This window comes from Aphis gossypii, chromosome 2 (genome assembly GCF_020184175.1).
Source record: "Aphis gossypii isolate Hap1 chromosome 2, ASM2018417v2, whole genome shotgun sequence".
In the NCBI taxonomy this organism is placed as follows: Eukaryota; Metazoa; Arthropoda; class Insecta; order Hemiptera; family Aphididae; genus Aphis; species Aphis gossypii.
Window position 1 is genome coordinate 21,983,490 of NC_065531.1, and position 21,666 is coordinate 22,005,155.

General features: G+C 24.7%; 1 protein-coding gene across 4 annotated transcripts in view; it reads left to right on the top strand.

Annotated features, from left to right (window-relative positions):
• Positions 1 to 21,666, top strand: part of LOC114124322 (gastrin/cholecystokinin type B receptor-like) — a 124,231-nt gene that overhangs the window by 66,544 nt on the left and 36,021 nt on the right. For all 4 annotated transcript variants that reach the window (XM_050200659.1, XM_050200658.1, XM_050200660.1 and 1 more), the window contains one exon: positions 9,649 to 9,930. In XM_050200659.1, the coding sequence (XP_050056616.1) occupies positions 9,649 to 9,930 (282 nt within the window). The remainder of the gene's footprint in view (positions 1 to 9,648; positions 9,931 to 21,666) is intronic.

Sequence of the window (21,666 nt, forward strand, 5' to 3'; positions counted from 1 at the left end):
CGGACAATATCAGCGGTTCGGCTAGCATCGGCATTATCGAGTAAACATGCACAATATACGTAGCGTATTAGCCAAATCCCTTAGCTATTGTATCCGTGTACGTTCATTGTTTATATGCACCTCTTCCGATATATACCTAAGCCTCCCTTCGACTAAACAACGTGCACTGACGCGGTGGACGAGGGCGGACCATTAATATACAATTTGAAAACGATATTATTACGATACGAACAACTGTGCCAACCAGCTGTGTGGTGGCTATACAAAGTAATTCGTCATGCTCACTCACGTAGTCCACTTTTGTTTCGTTTAATGATGAGTATATTCGTATTTTGACTTTTGGATTTTTTAAGTATACATTTATAAAAGACAATATTTTCAATTATTCAGATTTGTATACCGTATAAAAAGTGTCCTAGGTAAACATTTTTTTTTTTGTCTAATTAGAACCAACATTTTCGACTTAATAAACTTATAAGCATATTCTTATTTTTGTTTAATGTTTATATTGTGCCTGAATCAAAATTTGAACGAATAATTTTTAAACATAATAGTTGATGTTATTAATAATTTAAATAAAAATATCAAATATATTTAATAATGAATATAGTTTTTTATTATATACTCGAACATCTATTATAAATCATATAGTATTGATAAATTAATATTAATTATTATTATAATTTTCAAATCATTATAGCTACCATACGTATATTACAAATCTATTATGATGGACCTATTATTCTTAGTACACAAAGTTGAATCACTTAAAAACTAATTCATCGTATTTCAAAGTTTCAACATATGGGCCATAAAGTGTAAACTTGTTACAAATTCCAAACTAAAATATGAATAAAACCATTGTTAAAAATAAAATAAAAATGGTTAAGCATTTTTGGCGAATCATTCTGTACATAAGTATATGGTTTAACGGAGTCGAGGTCGTGTGTGTGTGTGAGTGTGTTTGTACGAAAGACTCAATGCAGGTATACACTTTATGTATTTCAGTATGTTTTATTATTATTTTTTTTTTTGTTATTATAACTTACAAGCTACTAGTATAAACTATGACAAGTTGACAATTACAATAGTATGTTTTATTATTATTATTTATTTTCACTTAACATAATGTATATTTGTTGTGTAAATCATTAGTGAAACAGATGGAAATTCAAAAATTTCAAGAAAATATAAACTGTGTTTCGAGAAATTATATACATATGAAACAAAACGTCAAGTAAAATACGTAGAATTAAATACTAAAACATTTCGTAATAGTTACACACATATTATAATAATATGTTTTGTATTCGTTTTTTTACATTTAAAATGTAATCATTTGTATTATGATAATGTATTAATGCTTGATTAAACACTAAACACTATAATCTTATTTATGTCAGATTTGACAAAGTCTAATGATCAATATACCATCGTATTATATTAAGTATATTTAGTACTGCCGAGATGAATACATTATCTTATTTATGTACAATAAAAAAAAAAAAAAAAAAACACCATAATAGGATATTATTTTAAAAATATAAACGAATATTGTATATTGCTATATTTCAAGTTCAACTTCGGTGTAATTAATATTTTCTTAAGACGTTTATTTTGTACAAAACCATCTGAGTCATCATGCGTAATAACATAAGTCATCGCTAATACATAAGTTATTATATCAGTTCTACGTGGTTTTTATGGATTGCTCGTTAAAATTGTAATTTGATTCAAAGTCTATAAATGAGTTTTATTAAAAATATCTATGTAGTACCTAACTACTATATTTATACTAAATTGTACTGTTAAATCGCGCTTATATTAATAAATACTATAATATAGTATCTATATTATACCTATATTATAGATATAACTTCAATCCTCCTTTATATTCAATCTTTTCGGCGCTATCGTCTCTCTCGTTACCGTAATGTTTTTTTAAACAGCTATTTTACTCTATGTAAAACTATAATGTACATTGTACTTATAGAGTTAAGTCATCCGTTCTAAAATAATTTGAAATTTATTATCATATAAATAGAGTATGCTTTTTCGTTACACTTATAAATTATTATGTTAAATAATAAATTAATAATATATATTTTAAACACATATTATGTTATAACATTTTTATTAGATGTAGTATGTAAAATAAGCTCATAGAACTTTCTAATTCTTACCTACGGTAAGTCTAAAAAATACTTATCGATAATAATATGCACATTTATGTGAACAAATTTAAAAAAATTAAATAAACAATTAATATTACGAATTATTATTATTATTAATATTTCGTATGTTTAGTATGAAAACTGCAGTTATTTCGATTTGTATTTATTCATATAGAATTTACATTAATACCTAATATTTACAATTTTAAATTAACAATACGATTTTAAAATTATGTATAGTGTTCCTACATAAGTACAATATGCATATCGAATAAATAATAATAATATTAATAAATAATATTTAAGCTGATTTTATCTGTGTGATTATTTTTGTCACTAAATTAGTTTTGAATATTGATTTTAGTATTAATGTGTTTTAAGTGAACAAAATCGTTGGATAAATATTTATCATTTTTTTTTCCATTATAATTATATAATACCCCATTTTATTAATTTTATTTAATTAATTTTTAAGAATTGAAAAATCGTTATTCATTAGAAGATAACACACTTTTTTAATAAAAACCATACATTATTCTTATCGTATTTAATAATTTGCCAAGACTATTATTAAACTGAACCAACAATTACTCGTAATGTTTGCAATAAAGAACCATTTTTATTTCAAACGTTTTATTTTTCTTCGTGGATTTTATCACACAATTTTGTTTTACATTTAACTTTTATAGTTTTGTAAATTGTACAGTTCAATTTAGATTTCATGGTATTATACCTGATTCGTACTTTTAGTGTTTAAACCCTATCTAGCCTACATTTAAGAGGTTTAGGATGGGTATTACGTTGAAAAACTTATCAAAATGAAAAAAAAAAATTATTTAGTAGATTACGTATAATATTATAATATATGTGTTAGGGGTCGAAAAATGTGAATATGCTAATCACATTATGTTTTGAAAACCATTTATTTATTTTTTATGTAATATTTTGAATACATTCAAAAGTAAATAAAGATAAATAAAATAATAGTTTTCTGATTTAAAAATATTGGTACTTTTATTAACCTCACACAATATTTTTAGTTTTCAATTTCCTAAAACCTAATCAGATTCAAAAATAAAAAAAAGAAGAAGAAGAATAAGGAGATAGTATATGTATATTATTATACTTATTTTCATAATATTGTAGACTAAACGACGGTAAAAATAAAGTTGTGTTTTAAGCTCAGCCAAGTGGAATATTGAAATTAATTGAACTACTTGTTTGCCTTTTAAGTTCATCTTAAACATAGTTGTTGGTTTAAGACTAAGAATCTAATATTGATTTCATTAAACTCATATAATAGATAATCTTTAATTTATTTTTGTTAAATAATTAGTACAAAAGTATATTATACAAAAAAAATCTCCAATGTTGAAATCAAATATAGTAATCAATATATCTGTAATGTGAATCAAACCTAGTATAATTCTCTTACTATAAATTTTCAATATTCTACACAAAATAATGGTTAGTTAAACCATCGTATTTGACATTTTTTATGTTTGCTAATCAAAGTCAGGTTAAATTTTAAGACATATAAGTATATGACACAAGTTGTTTGATACCAGTATTTTGGAGATAATTATTATGGCTACCCTGCTGTCATTCATAAACGCATAATCAAAATTATTTTTATAAACAGTACTTTGTCATCAAAGATCAATAAAAATAAATGTCATTACAAATATTTTCGTTTTAAGTTAGTGTATCATATTAATTAAAGAGCCAGAAATAATACCAAAAATAAATAACCAATTTTCGAAATCGAAATTAAAATTTATACAAACCTACCATTGTATTAGTTATTATAACACGAGGGGGGAGAATAAAAAATAGTTTAAGTAATACCTTACATTATTCAAATTGAATTACTTAATTCTATACATAATCGTTGTGTCCATATAAGTTAGGTACTCCACTAGTTTATAAACAACGACGATACACAATTATTTGATTGTGTCAAAATGTTAATTAAACACCACAATGGCAAATCATACATGTAAACATAACTACCAACCTTTGGCTAATAAATTTTATCAACCACAAATTCCAAAGATGAATTGGCTTATTTGTAACTTTCCTGATTGTCCAGTCTTCGAGTAAACCACTAAATCTATATTTTATGTCAACATTTATTCATTATAAAATTAAACTAAAAAGTTATTTCCTGATTCATAAACAAACAATTATAATTATGGAGACGATGAACATCTACAATAAGATAATATAAATATTGAAAACTTAACAAAAATTCTCGTGAAGAAAACACAGTGAGTAAAACTTTATTATTTGTTATTTTAACGTTTTTATGAAGAACAAGCCTTAAATTCATGGATAAGTATTATAAGTGTCTTCTTACACTTCCTGTTACTTAGGTGAGTAAAGCTCTAAACTATTATTTCAATTGATTGAGTTTTTTTATTTTATACTTGCTTAAATATTTATTTTAAAACTAAGTGTCTTAATACATCTTATTTTCAATTTTAAAAGTTAATAAAACAATTTTGTTAAATTTATTGAGTAAAGAAGTTTTTATACGTATTACTTCTAACAAAAAAATTCCAATAATCTAGATTCTAATAAAGTTTCCGGAGAACTGAAAAAAAAAACTAAAAATTAACGTAAATTGTTTCTTAGGGAGCTTAAGCATAGAGCGTATTGGTGATATTGTAATGAAAATATAAGCCTAGGTGTCTCACAAAACTTTTTTTTCTGTAAAAAAAAAAGAAACATTTTTGACACCTAGGTATATACTAAGAATTATTCTTTTGCACATTTGACTTATAAAATAAAGTGATAAATTAAAACAAAGTTAAAATGTATTATACTATACAATGTTTTATTATTTCATAGCTGTATATAGCAATGTATTATTAAGTTTTAACAAATAAAAATTATTTCAAAGAGTTTTCTTTTAAAATATCTTACTTTTTAACAGATAAAGCAATTCATTTTTACTTTTAAATTATTCGATACATTTGTGTAAATCTACATTATTGGCTAATATAGATTGTTCATTTCGTATCCATATTTTATGATCAAACATGAAATTACACAAACGAGGTATAATACTGTCAAATAATATATTTTAGAAACACAATTAAAACAAAATTAAATGGTACCCCGAGAAAGGTTTAACGTATTTATCGATACATATTTACACACGTAAAGAACAGGCAAATCCATGGTTGTACAACAAAGTACATTTAAATAGCTTGTGCAATAGTTTAAATTTATGTGTTTAGCATTAAAGGAAAATAATTACGTTCATTTATTTAAATTGAATACCATTTATTATTTCGCAACGGGCACTTTGGTAGGTATTATAAATCAAAACTAACGTGATAATATTTTCCAAGAGGCACTCACGAAATTTCAAATCCATATTTTAGTTGGATGTTTTTTAAGATCTCGATCATGCACTCTCCAAAAATAACGTTGAATATAGGCGTATAATAGGTACTTATGCATGTATTCTAAAATATTCTATTCGTGGATTACAGTAAAATTTCCATATTTTTAATTTAAAATAAGTAACAGTATATAAAAAGTAAAATAGAGAATTCAACTTGTAAATAAAGTTTCTTTAAAAGTCACAATTAAATAAAATTGTATCAGAAATTGAAATGTTCGTCAAATACGAAAATAACTATACAATATAAAATAATACTTAAATATTAATGGTGTTTTATAAAAAAAATATGTTTAACTAATAATGGACGTTGTGTTATAAATTTATTATCGATCGTTAAATGTCTTTACTATTGAAAAACATATAAGTGAGCTATTCAAATCTAAAATTATTTAAGTAAATTTAATATTTTTTGTAAGCTGAAATATTCGATAAAATATACAGCTATTAAAATAAAAGGGAGAACGACCATCAATATAGAAGTTACATATTTATAGAAAATAAATCAGCTTTAGTTCTAAAAAATATTATTTTAATAAATTTTCAAATATTTCAAAATAATATAAGTACTTAAACGATGGCTATACTTCACTATTAATAGTTCAATTTTTATATTGGCATAATATATATAAATTATTCACACGAAAAAAATGTATTAATTACCTACCCGCACAAAAGTTTCCAAGATATAAATAAAACAAAATCACTATATTGTTTTACCTATTGTAAGAAAATATTTACAGATTGTAGATTCTATTTTCAAAAAAAGGTATCTATCCTTCAGATGTGTTTGTGAATTGATTCTTAAATTACTTATACAATTATTTTTAGACAATCTTTTTACAAAATTGTCCAATATTATGAAGTATGAAACAATACACTTTTTGATAACGATTCTGGTTTTATAGAAAATCAGAACAAACGCGATATCAATATTTAACGTATTATCTTATTGTAGAGTTTAATAATTTGTTACATAGTTTGAACATTATTACAATCGTTTTATCTTCCTTGAATGTATTCTATTAAGAAAAAATCTTAAAAAATATTTTATAAAATAATTTAACAAACAAAATGTTGTAAAATTAAAAAAAAAAATCAGAATCCTAGGAACTATAAATAATCAGACATTTTAACACCTTCATCAAATTAAAAAAAAATAATAATAATTGAAAAAATAATTTATGCTTAAAATAATTTAAAATTAAGGACCTGTTAAAAAGTCGCAATTATAAAAAATCAAAGAACATTTTTTATTTTAAATCAAAACCATTTTTAGTAATAAATTAAGATTTAATATGACCTACAAATTACGAAACAACGTAACATTTTTACAGCTCCAAAACAAATGCGCAACGTTAAATCCTGATTGCACCACCTGGGTTTTCAGCATAAAAAATAATTAAGTACAACATTTGAAAAAAAAAATCCAATAAAGTCGAAAACATAAATATAGTATTATATTAGTATATTATTCCTAGTTACATATCATATAAAATAATATTACCAATAATGATATTAGTTCTTAAAATATATTGGTTATGTATGTATGTGTATTTATTTTTAAATTTTGAATGAGTACTAAGTACTTGTATGGATAAATAATATAGATTAAATTGTTTTCCAGGAAATAAATATCTATTTTAGTAAATTTCCCAATACTTCCAAAAAAAATTCAACTTTTTTAGGAGATCCTAATCTCTGAACAAATATACGTAAACTATATGATGATGACATCTAATTAATGTCAGATAAGAGATGTAAATCGTTGACAGAGAGAAAATCACTATTTTTGTAAACGTTATTGGTTTTAATTAAACCAATTCGTATAGATTTTTTTTTACACAAATTTATACAATCGTAAATGTTGATAAATTCTTTTATACGAATTGCTGGAGAGTTCGTTTAATCAAAACCTGACACTGGGGAAATCTTCACACGGGCCCCTATAATACAATGCATCGTATGTGCCTTTCTTCAGTACGCACGCCGTTGATTGACTGTGTCACTTTGTACGGAAGTTAAGTAAATATAAGAAGTTGTAAGCTGCGTATTACGAACGCATAATGAAATTTCATGGAATTACGATAAACGTTCGACACTCGACCGTTTTATACAATATACTTAACGTAAAATAAAAACTTTAAGAAAAAATAACGTCAAATGCATTAGTAAAATTAGCTCTGTTCATAATCGTATTTTAAACGCGACGATTAATCATTTTTTTTAAATTAAAAAAAAATAAAATAATAATAATTTAAATATTTTTCGAATAATAATAATGATTTAACGCCGTCTAACGGCAGAGCGAATCGAGACGAGAATTGGTAAGACGGTACCTACCAGACCGATTAAATATTATTGTTGAGTTTAATGGTTTACAAAAATTCATCAATAATGCTCAAATCATCAACTACGTTCAAATTTTAATATTATACAAACAATAGAAAAAAAACTCGCTTGATTACGAATTTTAAAGCAATATTATAATACGAATGATATATTAGTATTATTATTATTATTAAATCGTACTTAATTACTTTTATACATTTTATTATATTATATAATGATGTCCAACCTGCACATTCTATTGAAATTACATTTTTAATATCATTATCATTAAAGGTATTTTAATTAAATTTTGAACATTCTTATACAATGTACAATATCATTAAATAGACTTCTTGCTTAAAAGTGCAAACGTATACATGTATTTAAGACGATATAATACGAAACTTGTTTAACGACTATTATAATTACAATCTCATTGAACTATCGATTGATTTGTCTGGAGAAAAAATATTATAATATAGAATACAATTTATATTTAATACAACACGATTTAAGGAAAATGTAAGTTCTCCATGTATATGCTTTAAAAACATAACTAGTTTGTAAAATGTTTCTGACTGTGCGTAGTAGTTCTGTAGTTAAAATAACTATACAATAATACGATTTAATTGAGTTGTTGCTTGTATTCGATAAATTACTTTAGTGTGAATCGAATGATAATTTGTCAATCGATCGCGACAAGGCACATCGGTCTGTATACCACTTCAGTATGCTTCTTATTCAAACGTTTCAACTTTCCGGACTAAGGGTATTTAACTTCAACCCTTATACGCCTTAGTTTTGTACTGACTGTGCAAGTCAACTGCAGCTTACAGTACAAGTTTGAATAGTAACGTATTTCTTCTTGATGAGTCCATTCGGACTTAACATAATATTATTAAATATTTAAATCCAATACAACCACACTACGTGCAATAAATTTACTAATAATAAATCCATTGAATTATTATTAACTATTAAGTCCTTGTGATCATTTTAATTGCAATTTTTTTTTTTTTTGAAAATATGATTCAGAAATAATTTTAGGACATTGCAAAACAACATTCTAAATGATAGATTACTGTGAAACTCATTACTTATATCAGTTTTAAGTACTGTTGTAACTAAATAATTACTCATTAAAATTTGATTTAGATACCTATATAAACACTCAGAAAAATATTCCTGACCTAATCAGAAAAATATTCTAAATTTTAAATGTAGGTACGCTGCATTTAAGTAAAATTTTTAACTGTGATAAAAAAATGTATATACTAACGGAAATTCTCATAATATAATATTTTGTAATGAGTGATAACTAATTAAATAATTATGTACCATAAATTACAACCGTTATATACCTAAAAGTAAACATCTCAATAGCAAAATTTTATTTTTTTTACTATGTACGTATGGATAGTAAGTTGATTACTAAAAAAATGTAACGGAACTGCATAAAAATTAACTATGGTATTTTAAACTTCAGTATAATTTTTTCTTTTTAAAAAACCGATTAGTAGTTTTAGGCTAAAGAGTCGTCGGTAGAGACACAAATAAAATTATTCCGTACGAAAAAATATTATATTGAAACGTAGAACGGACGATTTATTTATCTACGCAACATATAAACATATAGGAATAATGCATTTTACCATAACAGTATGTTCGCTGTTAATACAGTTAATACTTAAATTCTGATACTACAGCTCTCAACCGTTTATGACGTTACAGGACGAACAATTTAACGAGACACATTAGCGTACCGTCCGTACACGAAATGTTCAACAACACGACGGCGCGTAATGTCAGCAGTTTATGGACGAAAAATGCGGCCGGGATGGAACAGGCGGCGGTGATCGATGAGCTGATCGCCGAGTTTTCGCTGTCGCAAATGAAATTCACCGAGACCAGAAGTATCATGTTGATCGGCCTTTACGTGCCTTTGTTCCTGATCGCGGCCATAGCGAATTCCGTGGTGATCGTCGTGGTTATCAAATATCACTACATGCGGAGGTAAGACGATGTTTATAGTTTTTGAATACCTAGCGTTTCGGTTTCTGCACTCGTTGTCGAACCTCGTCGATCGGGTTATATTGACTAGAGGAGAGACCTTGCGATGTAAATATTTTTAAATTAGGTTGACTTCAAAAAAATTCCTGTGGCTAAAAATCAAAATACCAAAAACCAATTTTTCACGATCGGTAATCGCTATACTTATTAGTTTATTACATAATACTATTTATTATTAATTATTATATACTTCATAAAAAATCACCATGTATAATATCATATAGGTACTTGAATACTATACCTAAATCTATATATATTTTAAATAAATTAAAACTCAACTAGTTTTTCAATTCAAATACTCGTTTGATCAGCGGTGCATGTATCTGTATCATATTATACTCAAGTATAACTTTAGGGCAAATCGTTTAAAACGGAAACCGAGATAAAAAAAAGTATAGTATATTTAAACAGTTCAAATAGACAACATTTGTTTAAGAATATATTAAAAGTTTTATTTTAATCTAAATATCATTATATGCATTTAGATACAAATAAATTGTCCAAAAATATAATAGTATTTACAAAAAAATTATGAATTCACTAAATTATTTTTTATAAATACATATTTAAATTATTTTTTTCATATAATAAAACGTGTGAGTATTTAATGGAAATTATAAACATGTTATAAATATTATGCCCTCTGTCGTGTAAGCCGGTCTGAAAAAAGAGATATAAAAATAACTCGCATGAAATACGAAAAGATAATAGAGAATAATATTATGATAACTCTATATTACGACACTTCAATCCCATTCTGCTATTTCAGAATCATAAAGTAAGTTTTCTAATTTCTGTAAAACTTGGATAAATAAAAGCTTTACGTTTCTTGAATAATTGTTTACACCTGAAAAACTTGTGAATGTTATTATACAATAATACAATTATGGTATGATTTATTACATTTTAATATGCCACGTAACTGTTATATGTAACAATAACCACAAACTAAAATAATTTATGACTTAAAAAAAAAAGAAGAAAAATAAGAAATACACAAGTTAATATATTATTATCTTTTACAAACTGTAAAAACAAATAAAATAAAATGCAATTCAATGTCTCACAAAAGAAAATAATGCGAAAGTATTTATTAGGTATGGTTGTCAATTTTTATAGCCATCGAAAAAGTGAATTTTTTTTAAAAAAATAGACGTGGGTTACCGCGTAGGTATATACAATAAAAGTTAATTTAACAAAAAATTTAAAGTTGAATAGCAATTAATACTATATGGAAATAAATAATGAAACGAATGACTCTACTCTGAAATTAAAAGTATTAACCATGGGAATAAATAAATGTAATTTAGTGCAAACCACGTTTTTCAGCACAATGAGTTCAAGTTCAATAGAGTGTTACGTCGTGTTACTTGAGTGGAGAATTCTTAAATATGTAGATTTTAACAGCAATAGAACTCCAATCATATACCTATGGGTAATAAAGTTTGAAAGTCATTATTAATGTTTGAAACATGAAACTCACAAATTTTGCACGCAAATGACTAAATTAATAATAAAACACTGGCGTAATTAATGCTATACTATGTATTTTATAACTTCTCGGAATTATTTTTTACAAACAATTAACTCGATCGCTATAATGTACGTGTTTGGTTAAAAAAAAAAAACTTAGCAAAGACAAAAGACAAATAGAAACACTATACACACATTGTAGGTATTAATAAATATGGTACTGAGCGTAGGTTATTGTAACCATTCCATATTAAAGTATTCTAGTAATATTAAACAAAATATTATATATCGTGTGTAGAAAGTTTGAAAACCTTAAATTTCTAATTAGAATAGATCACTAGAGTGCAGTAACACGCACTGGTTTAAGAAAACCGTATAAATAACCTATAACAGTGTCTGTTTTAAATTAAAATTTAATATGTTTGCGTTATTATAACGTGTTGTCACATATCAAATAAAGTGCATGAATTATTAATCCCCATTCGCAAAATCAAAATTAAAAACTAATGTAGAATTTTAAACCATAAAATATAAACTGTTTGAATCTACAATGGTTTTATCGCTATAATATTAAATTTATAAATGTAGAAGTATAAGTATATTAAGCGACTCCAAATGTTAATAAGCTCGAAATTGTTTCATAAACGACCAGAAACATGTTATTAATATTTAAGAGATATAAAAATTTACAACTTATTTCAGTGTAAGTGTATACTGGAAATACAAGAAAAGTTTTTCCTCCGTTGTGAACTAAAAATGTATAACTGCAGTTAGACTAACGTCAGTGGTTTCTAGTGGATGTTCGTGAAACGAAAAATTGGAAATTTTAAGCTTGGAAAGATACGATGTAAATCAAAATTATTAACTATATAACATACACAATACAAAACAAAAGTAATTCGTGAACATAATTTGGTTTTTGTGTGCACATAATTATACTCGTACAGTTTATTAGATCAAATAAAATTACTCGAATTTTTCAAATAAATAAATTATGGATAATTTGGTCTGTAAAAATGCATAAATCGATATCTCCATAAAATTAATTAAATGCCTTTAATCATCTCTTTTTTTTACATAAATAATTGTTACGTATTGATGAATTAAGTTAATTGCTTCAGTTTATAGTTATTATAATATAAGATTATAGTTTTAAAATATTTATCAAAATAGATTCGTTTGATTTATGAATATTTAGAAATTTTAATCGAGTGTGTGTGTATTCATTTTATACAATCTTCAATAAGACAAAAAAAACGTCCGATAATTCTAAAAATTAGTAGGTACTTGGATTTTAAAAAAAATTAATTTTCTCATTAAAATTAGAAATATCCACATTTATATAAATGTCCAATCCTAGCTTTTGGTAAATTAAAATTATTTCGAATGGTTACCCATAATATTATATCGTTCTTTTCGTTCTAAGAAAATAATGTAGTAAAATATTTCATTTGTTATGAATTACACAGACTATGACATAATTCTTCTAATCATTTATTTTATAACACTAGTACAATAAAACTTTGACTTTTATAAAATTGTATTTTATGATTATTAATTAAAATAACAAATAACTAGTTTACAACACTAAACAACAAACAACTAATTTACAACACTAAAATAAACTCACAATAACTCACAATTTTCCTTCCAATAAGACAATTTAGGACAGGATATTTTTTATTTGCTGTGTGAAGTAATGGCGTTGAAGATCGGAGAAATAAATGCCAACCACTATAAATACTAATTTACCTTCAAATGCATTTTTGTTTTCTTTATAGCTAACCCAATAACTATAAGTACAAACTGAACAAAAAGGTTGTACATAAATGCTATTTTTCAGGTATTTCCGAGAATTATTTTGTGTATCAACATTTTTTTAACACGTTTTGGTAACTTATTATGGTTAGTCAATATTTTTTTTTAAACATATAATTCACTTTATAAACTATATAACATAAGATGTTTAAAGAGTAATTCTTATTAGTTAAAAATATATTTTAATTATGAATTTTCTGTGTCTACAGTTGAATTTATCAAATGATAGTTTATTCAAAAAAACTTTAAGAGTCGAATCAAAATATTATCTCTTCAACCTTAAATGTTACCGGCAAATCTATACTGTCAAAATCAATTTGGACGTCTGGTGTATTAAATCGGGATCTAACAAACTATCAAATACGACCCTAACAGATTTTCTAATTTCAAACACTACAAATTATTACAAATGTTCTTAGTCGAACCAACCTAACTTTAAACTACGCAATAGTGTTTATACAAACAGTTGAATGCAAATCAAAATATATCTGAAATAAATTTAGTAAGATACATTTCACGGAAAACTATAAAAAACTAAACATTTCTTTCATTATTCAAGTTTTTATAAACTACCACTTATGATAATTATAATAAAATTTGATAATTATAATACATATTATACTATTTTAAGGTTAATTTATATGATTCAATTTATACGAATAAAAAAATATATGTATTTAACTATGTTTTATATTGTTATTAATATCGAAAAACATGGAGTTATAATATTTACAGCATTATAAAAATGACTCATATATAACTACATAATATAAGTTATTGTAATGAAATAAAAGAAATGTATTCAAGAGTAAGACATTCATCATCCAAAGAAAAGAGAGGTAAGAGATGAAATGAAATAGCGTTGGACCTTGTTCAAATTGTCGATGGGACTGGTAGTTCAAAAGAGAGATTAATAGTTCTAAAAACACACTTACTTTTGGATTACATAAAACTCATGAGTTCAAAGGATTTTGTGAAACTTTTTACTTTCTATTATAGACAGGGACAATACAATTAATTTATCTTCCAGCAATACTCAAATTTTGTGCGTTCAATAACACGTGATAAGAAAAATTACTGTTTTATATTATGCTTTGAAAATTTGACATACAAATAGATTTTAAGTTGATAGTGTCTTTCATTTTGGAAGCATATATATTTTCACCTCAGTACTAAGAAATAATACAAACGTATTTATTTATTTTTTTAAGAATAAGCAAATTATAACTCTAAGATTGAAATGTTTTCTTTAAGATTTTTATATATTTATGAATGTAGAAAGATGGTTTTTTAACAAAATGCCCATATAGCATAAGCATACATCTTTATTTTTTTCAGTTCCAAACAAAACACAGACAAAACAAACAGAAATAAATTAACGTTAGGTACTTAAACTTCTGTTCAACATTGCATAATATATGATTATTTATGTATTTTAACATAAAATGTGTAACACATTAGATAACTATGTCTAAAGTTAAGAAAGCAAATTAGTATAAACTTTTCTCCATCCTTCACACAATTATGTAGTATAACTAAAAACCTATATTTATATTTTACACATTGTAATTATATTATTGATATACAAGTGTTATAACCTATTATATTATGCAAACTATAAATAATATAATATTAATTATATTTTACCAGTAGTTTTTTTCAAATATTATATATTTATTTTTAAAGTTACTTATTATAAATAAATATGAAATTAAATACTTGATAATAATTTAATTAAAAATCAAAATATCAAAATATTAAAAAAAACTTCAGACAAAACACAGGTACAAGAATATTCTTTATAATTTCTATAATAGTTAATACCTAATACATTAATTTATACAAATAAGTTTAGAAATAAAGAAAGAGGTTTATACTATATTAAACGTGTACAGAATAGTGAAACATTTTTACTGATACGTTTTTTCTAATAGTACATAGCTAATTTCTTTAAAAATATATTGAAAATACTTTGAAATAAAATGGTGGTTATAGAAAAAAAATAATTTGAATACTTTGTAAAATCAGAGAGCTAAAAAAAAAAAAATAATACATTTTATACCTATATCATAAAAATTGAACTATATAAATACATAACTAACATTTTAAATACATATTTTAAATGTATAAAGTCATGAGTCCATTGCCGCTTGAGTCTTCTAGTAGGATTTCGTGTATAGCGTGGATGTTTCACATTGATAAAGTCACTGTATAGTCAAGCTATAATACTCTTAATTTAGAAATCGACTTCAAAATCACACTAATCTAAAAAAAACTACTATCTTTCCCATCCTAGAAAACGCAAGTGACAATGGCCCCATAACCTTATAAATTAAACATATGAATACTTAAATACCTGAATAATTTGTAAATTCAAGCCAAAGTGCTTTCACTGGTTGGTTTTTTCTCTCAAGTCACTCGAGCGAATGCACTTAATTTAATAAAAAACATTCATTATGATTATTGTACTTTTTTGATGTATATAGATTGTATAAGTTTTAGATTAAAAATTAAAAAAAGACCATTTGACTATTTGAGTACATCATAATATATAATATTATATAATTATAGAATAAATTATAAAATATGAAGGTAAACATAATAAATAAAATAACAATGGTATACGTAAAAAGTTTGTAGTGGAATGATAAATATCAAAAGTAAATATAATGTTAAAGTACAATTTAATTAGATAATTAAAATATTTTTTAAATAATTGTATTGTAATTGCAATTGTTTTGATCAATGTGATGGTTGTTTATGATGATTAAGAGTCAAATTTTGCGCTTGATTCAATTCATATGAGATGGAGGTATAAGGTTTCTATTTTAAAAATCTTGTGTCGATTTCTTTTTTTTTCAATTAGATTGGTCACCGCACTGAATTCTCACTCAATAAGATAAGATAAAGGGATGGCAATTAATATTTGTTTTACAACAGTCCATAGTCCCAGGATAGCTTCAACTGTAATGATAGGATGGAGCCAAAATTCTGCGAGGTATTCACTATTGTTAAAGCTGGCTTTTAACTTCCTATTCGTTGAAAGTTTGATCAATTCTTCTTGATTCTGTATTTTTACTGTATTTCTCGATCACATTTACACTACTAAAAAAATGCACTGCTCCCATACTAGTCGAAACTTATTTACCATCCCTCATAATATATGCGAGGTGATACCTCCCCCGTACAGAACAACTGGTCTATAATCTATTAATAGAGATTAAATTTCCAAGTTTTGTTTGTTGATACTGCTATAAGGTAAATACATTCTTTAAATAAACCAAATCAAAAACTGAATTTGTGCGAAAATTCCCGATTTTTTTTTTTTTAACCTGATAAAAATTAAAAACCAAAGCATTTTTTTGACTTTGTATCGTGTATACACACACAAAAAACAAAACATTGCAAAATCAATACAATCATCTCTCCTTTCGGAACCTAAAATATAATTAGTTTTAAATTTCCTGTTAAGTTTCTAAAATTACTGTTATTTCATACAACAGTCAACTGATCTGAAAAATAAAAATCTTCTTCTTGTTATCTTTGTTGTTATTCAAATATAAATCTCTATACAATTACCTAACATACTAGTTATATAAACATTTTGACATTTTATATGATGGATTTTAGAGCACTCACTCAACATGAAAAAATGTTAACAAACCAAATAAGAAAAATAAATTCTTTAATAATAAAAATATATTCGAAGGCATAAACTATATCTTTATAATAAAATATTTCAGTATGAAATTTATTATTTCATTGTTTATCAAATAATATATATATTTTTAATGCGTGATAAATGTTAAATGAATGAATCATTAAAATACAATTTATATCATCATATAAAAAGTTGAAATATTTTTTATATACCACTGATGTATGTCACATATGTGTGTCAATAGATAATTTGAAAAAGAAATGTCTGTGAAACTAAAACTTAAGCATCCGAAACTGACAAACTTGTATTTAGCGTATTGTACAATTTACAAATAATTTAGTGATACTATTATAGATGAGAAATTTTCAATTCAAACAAACTTATCAAAAACTCACAACATTTCAATAGCTTTATCACAACTGCTATTCTAGTCACGTCAGAATGCGCTCGAATGAATGAAAACAGGAAGACCATATGGAGTTTTCAATAAAGTGTTCCATATGTAAAGTTGGATGAACTATAAAAGTAGGATAATTTATTGTTATCGAGATATTCACAAAAATCATTTCTAATACAATTAGAATATTATATCATATTCAAAACATATAACAAAATATTTCAATACAACTTACAATATTGGTAAATTGATATATATATATATATATTTAGAATTTTGATGTTTCTGAAAAATGATATCTTATTATATTATACCCGATTATTTACCTTATTTTTCTCTGTCTATAAAATTTCAAAACGACTTTATCCAAAAACCAGAAAAGCGTAATATACACAAAAATATTTATGTTAAGCGTTTTCCTACTTTTTATATTTCAACAATGCGTTACCTATATACCTACAAGTAATTTAAAAAAGGATTGTTGATTACTATTGGTGACATATTGTTTTAAATCAATGTCCCAATCAAAAACAAATAATAATAATTTATTATTACAAATAATTTTATCGTAAGTGTAACAATATATATTGTTATAACGAAAGTATCTGATATAATAGTAAAACAATTCCTGCACTCGTTCAAAAAAGTTAAGCATACGCGAAACAATAATTCTGACACGTAATATTAATATAATATGTTGTATTGTAGGCGAAAACGTTATGCGACTCTGTCAAGAAAAACAATTCGGATCAGGACATAAAGCGTAAAACACAGTGTAACTACGCTTTTATCAGACTTCTACAATTATTATTATCAAATCAAAACCGTGTGGCTGTTATATGCCAACCGTTGAAATAGAGTCGCGCGTGACATGCATCATATTATCGTAAAGGAGATTAACGAGTACGGTTGCGTAGTGGTGGAAAAACGTGGCACGTTTTGTGACTGCGTGTCAAAAACTGACGACGGTTCTGCCTTTAAGTCGTGAACGTGGTACATATATTATTATACATGTTGAGGTGCTTTACTACGTACCATTGTTATATTATTAGATAAAAGTTGTACGTGTACGAATCGCATTTTGTATTCGGCAATGATAGATCTTATGAAAATAGTCATTGAAGGGTCCAATATAACAACCAGACAATTCCATTTTTTACGAGATCGTTTTATTGATGGATATGATAAAAAAAAAAAAATTACACACAAAGGAGTACAACAAACGTATTATTCTGTTATTTAATAAACGAAATATTAGTATAATAGTGGAGTTGTCTAATTTTAAGTGCAACAAATTGACAAGTCTCGGAATCGTCTTGTTTTTGCGCAAAATACACGATTACAATGCAATTTTTATATGGGCTTTTCATTCATATGATAATATTACCACAGTGTCTTTACATATTGTAAAATTATATTCTAAATAAACTTAGTTTTATTTAATATTTATAAACTTTTAAAAAACATGATACTATATTTTATGCAACAACCAGATAACTCCAAGTAGTCCTTGTAATTTCTAATAATTATTGAGACTAAGGGAACTTATCATATTATATTTTCAACATACAACTTATAAACAAAATTATTCAATAAAATTATTTTTTCATTAAAGAGGTTTTACTCTCTCCTAAAAAATCATAAAAATAGACTTACCTGATTGTTGCATTGGATCCTTCAATTATAAAAGGTATATTACTATTTATAACTCATACATTAGTACATAGATATGTTGTTTTTTATGAAGAATTTTACTATAAGTTATTATGTCTTGCAAAATTCAAATAAAATTAGTGTACTACTGGCAGTAGGTTAACAAGTGTTGAAAGTTTTTTGTATGCCGTGTATAACTGTTTGTCAAAAATCAATTCCTGATAATAACCAAGGGATTATTTCAAGCAATATCCGTACAATGATGACAAAAATTAAAACAATATTCAACCAAAATTCTAAATCGATCCCGAGCAATAATAAATGCCAGCATTATCACATTAAACTGCGTTTATTTGCATGATTAAATTTAATTTTCAAAACATCATCAGCGCGTAGATCATTAATCATATTATCATACAACGATTATTATTATCTTATACACTCTTAGATTGTTATCGGATAGCCAATAGGTGATTATAAAACGATTAATAATATTACAATGATACCAGCTCAATTTATAATGTCGGAATTTAGTCATAATATCCCTTAAAAATCTACAGGAAATATATTATATGAAAAAATAAACATAGAGCTTTTAGTTTTTTAAATTATCTAATAAGGCCTTAGTCTGAAAGAAAATTTGTTCTACCCAAAAACAATTTCTCGGTTTCGTATAATATCTATGTACATATTTTACAAACTATGTGTGGTTATTATTATTTTTCATTAAATTTGTTAGATGTTATCGCTTATAAATTTTGTTAAAATTTACAGCAAGTCTCTAAATAAGGACGTACTGCAAACTTTTTAAGAACATATTTAAAGTTTTCTCGTATAACAGGATGCTCATATTTATATACTAGGCTTATTAAGATGGCATCAGCTTATGTCGTAATATTTTTTATAATTCCATGATATTATATTCTTGAATCAAAATAACAACTCTTGCAATGTAATAATTTAAATTTTAAAAACAATTTGTAACCGGAATAAAATAACGAGGAAATGTCAAGAAAATATAATTTGTTTAACGAAAGCGAATAAAAAGATATTTCACAGTATTTTTTATTTTAGTTAGACACATTTTTAAATACAAATATATCAATATAACAATAATAATATAAGTTATAATATAAAACGTTATAATCAAGTAGAATATAAAACACTAACATACATTTACCATAAATTATTATTTTCAACTTATCACAATACAATATTTTTGACATTTATTAAACTAATATTACGTAATATACATAAATAATATGTTTTTGACTAATAGGAATAATATTTGTACCTGCAATTTTATTTAAAATAATAATTTTATTGAAACACTTTAAACAATACTTAAACATTACATTTGCATTATTACTACTAACGAGTGTTAGCACAAACGTATCATGTTGTCTGTCATATAGGACGTTAACAGACATTTATAGCTTATTTATACATTTACTTTACTTTTGTTTTCAAACTTATTCTATAAAAAAAAAGTCAAAAGTACCTTAAAATACATTTTACTGTTCAGCATTAAACTGGGTATTCCATGAATTGATTAAATAACATTTGATTTTTAATTTTATATTTTGAATTAAAATAAAAATCTCGTTTATTTTTAAGACTAGTATTTTAACGGTAATATAATTTTTTTTATTCTATCTTATAGGTATACATTATAATTGTTGAAATGTCTTTTTTGTACCATAATAACTATTAATAATAATAATTCTGAAAAACATTGTTTGTTACGTTCTGTGGAAGTACAATTTTTAAAATATTTTATCGTGTTGAGACTTAAATCATAATATAGTACATCAATATGTAATAAAATATAATATAATTTATAGGATATACACATTACACATTATTGTATAGGTTTTATGTTAATATAGGACTCGTATGTATATTCCTATGTAAAAATGTAAAATATGATAAATAGGTATTGTGTATAAAATATAAAATGTTAAACACGTGAATGTCAACTCATAAGGTGAACTACCTATATATAATATTGACATTCATTTATTGTTCAATACATTTTTCAAATTAAATTGGATTATACAGTAGTATTTCACACGTCAGTTGACAATAAAATATCCTTCAAATCAACATAATATTTATAAATATAGTAGGAGTATTGCAGAATAAGATTAATATCGCGGTTCATACATTGTGAAAAAAGTAATACATTTATATATCTTATCAATTCAAAAATTACGTTATATTCATTATCAGTAACGGAAAAATAACTATAAATTATTGAGAACACAAATATTCACAAATTTCTTCAACTTCGTTTGAATTTGTCAACAAATCTTAAACATTATTGGAAAAATGATACATAACTAAATATTAATATTATAAAAAACCATTTAGATATATTTGCACGCTAATTACATTTCTCTATAAAAATAAATCAGCACAATTTATTTGAAATTTAAATGTTGGCAAATTAATATATATATTTGCTATATCTTAAAAAATATAACTTCGATATTTTATAAATCTTAATTACTATTAAATATTTATAAAATATCTAAAAAGAAAGAGACGCAGAAAGAATTACATTTTAATGTTTTTTGCTGCGCATGAATTGCGTCACGAAGATATTTAACGACTGCACAACATTCGAAAATAATTTAACTTAATATTAGTTAAATTATTTTCGAATATACATACC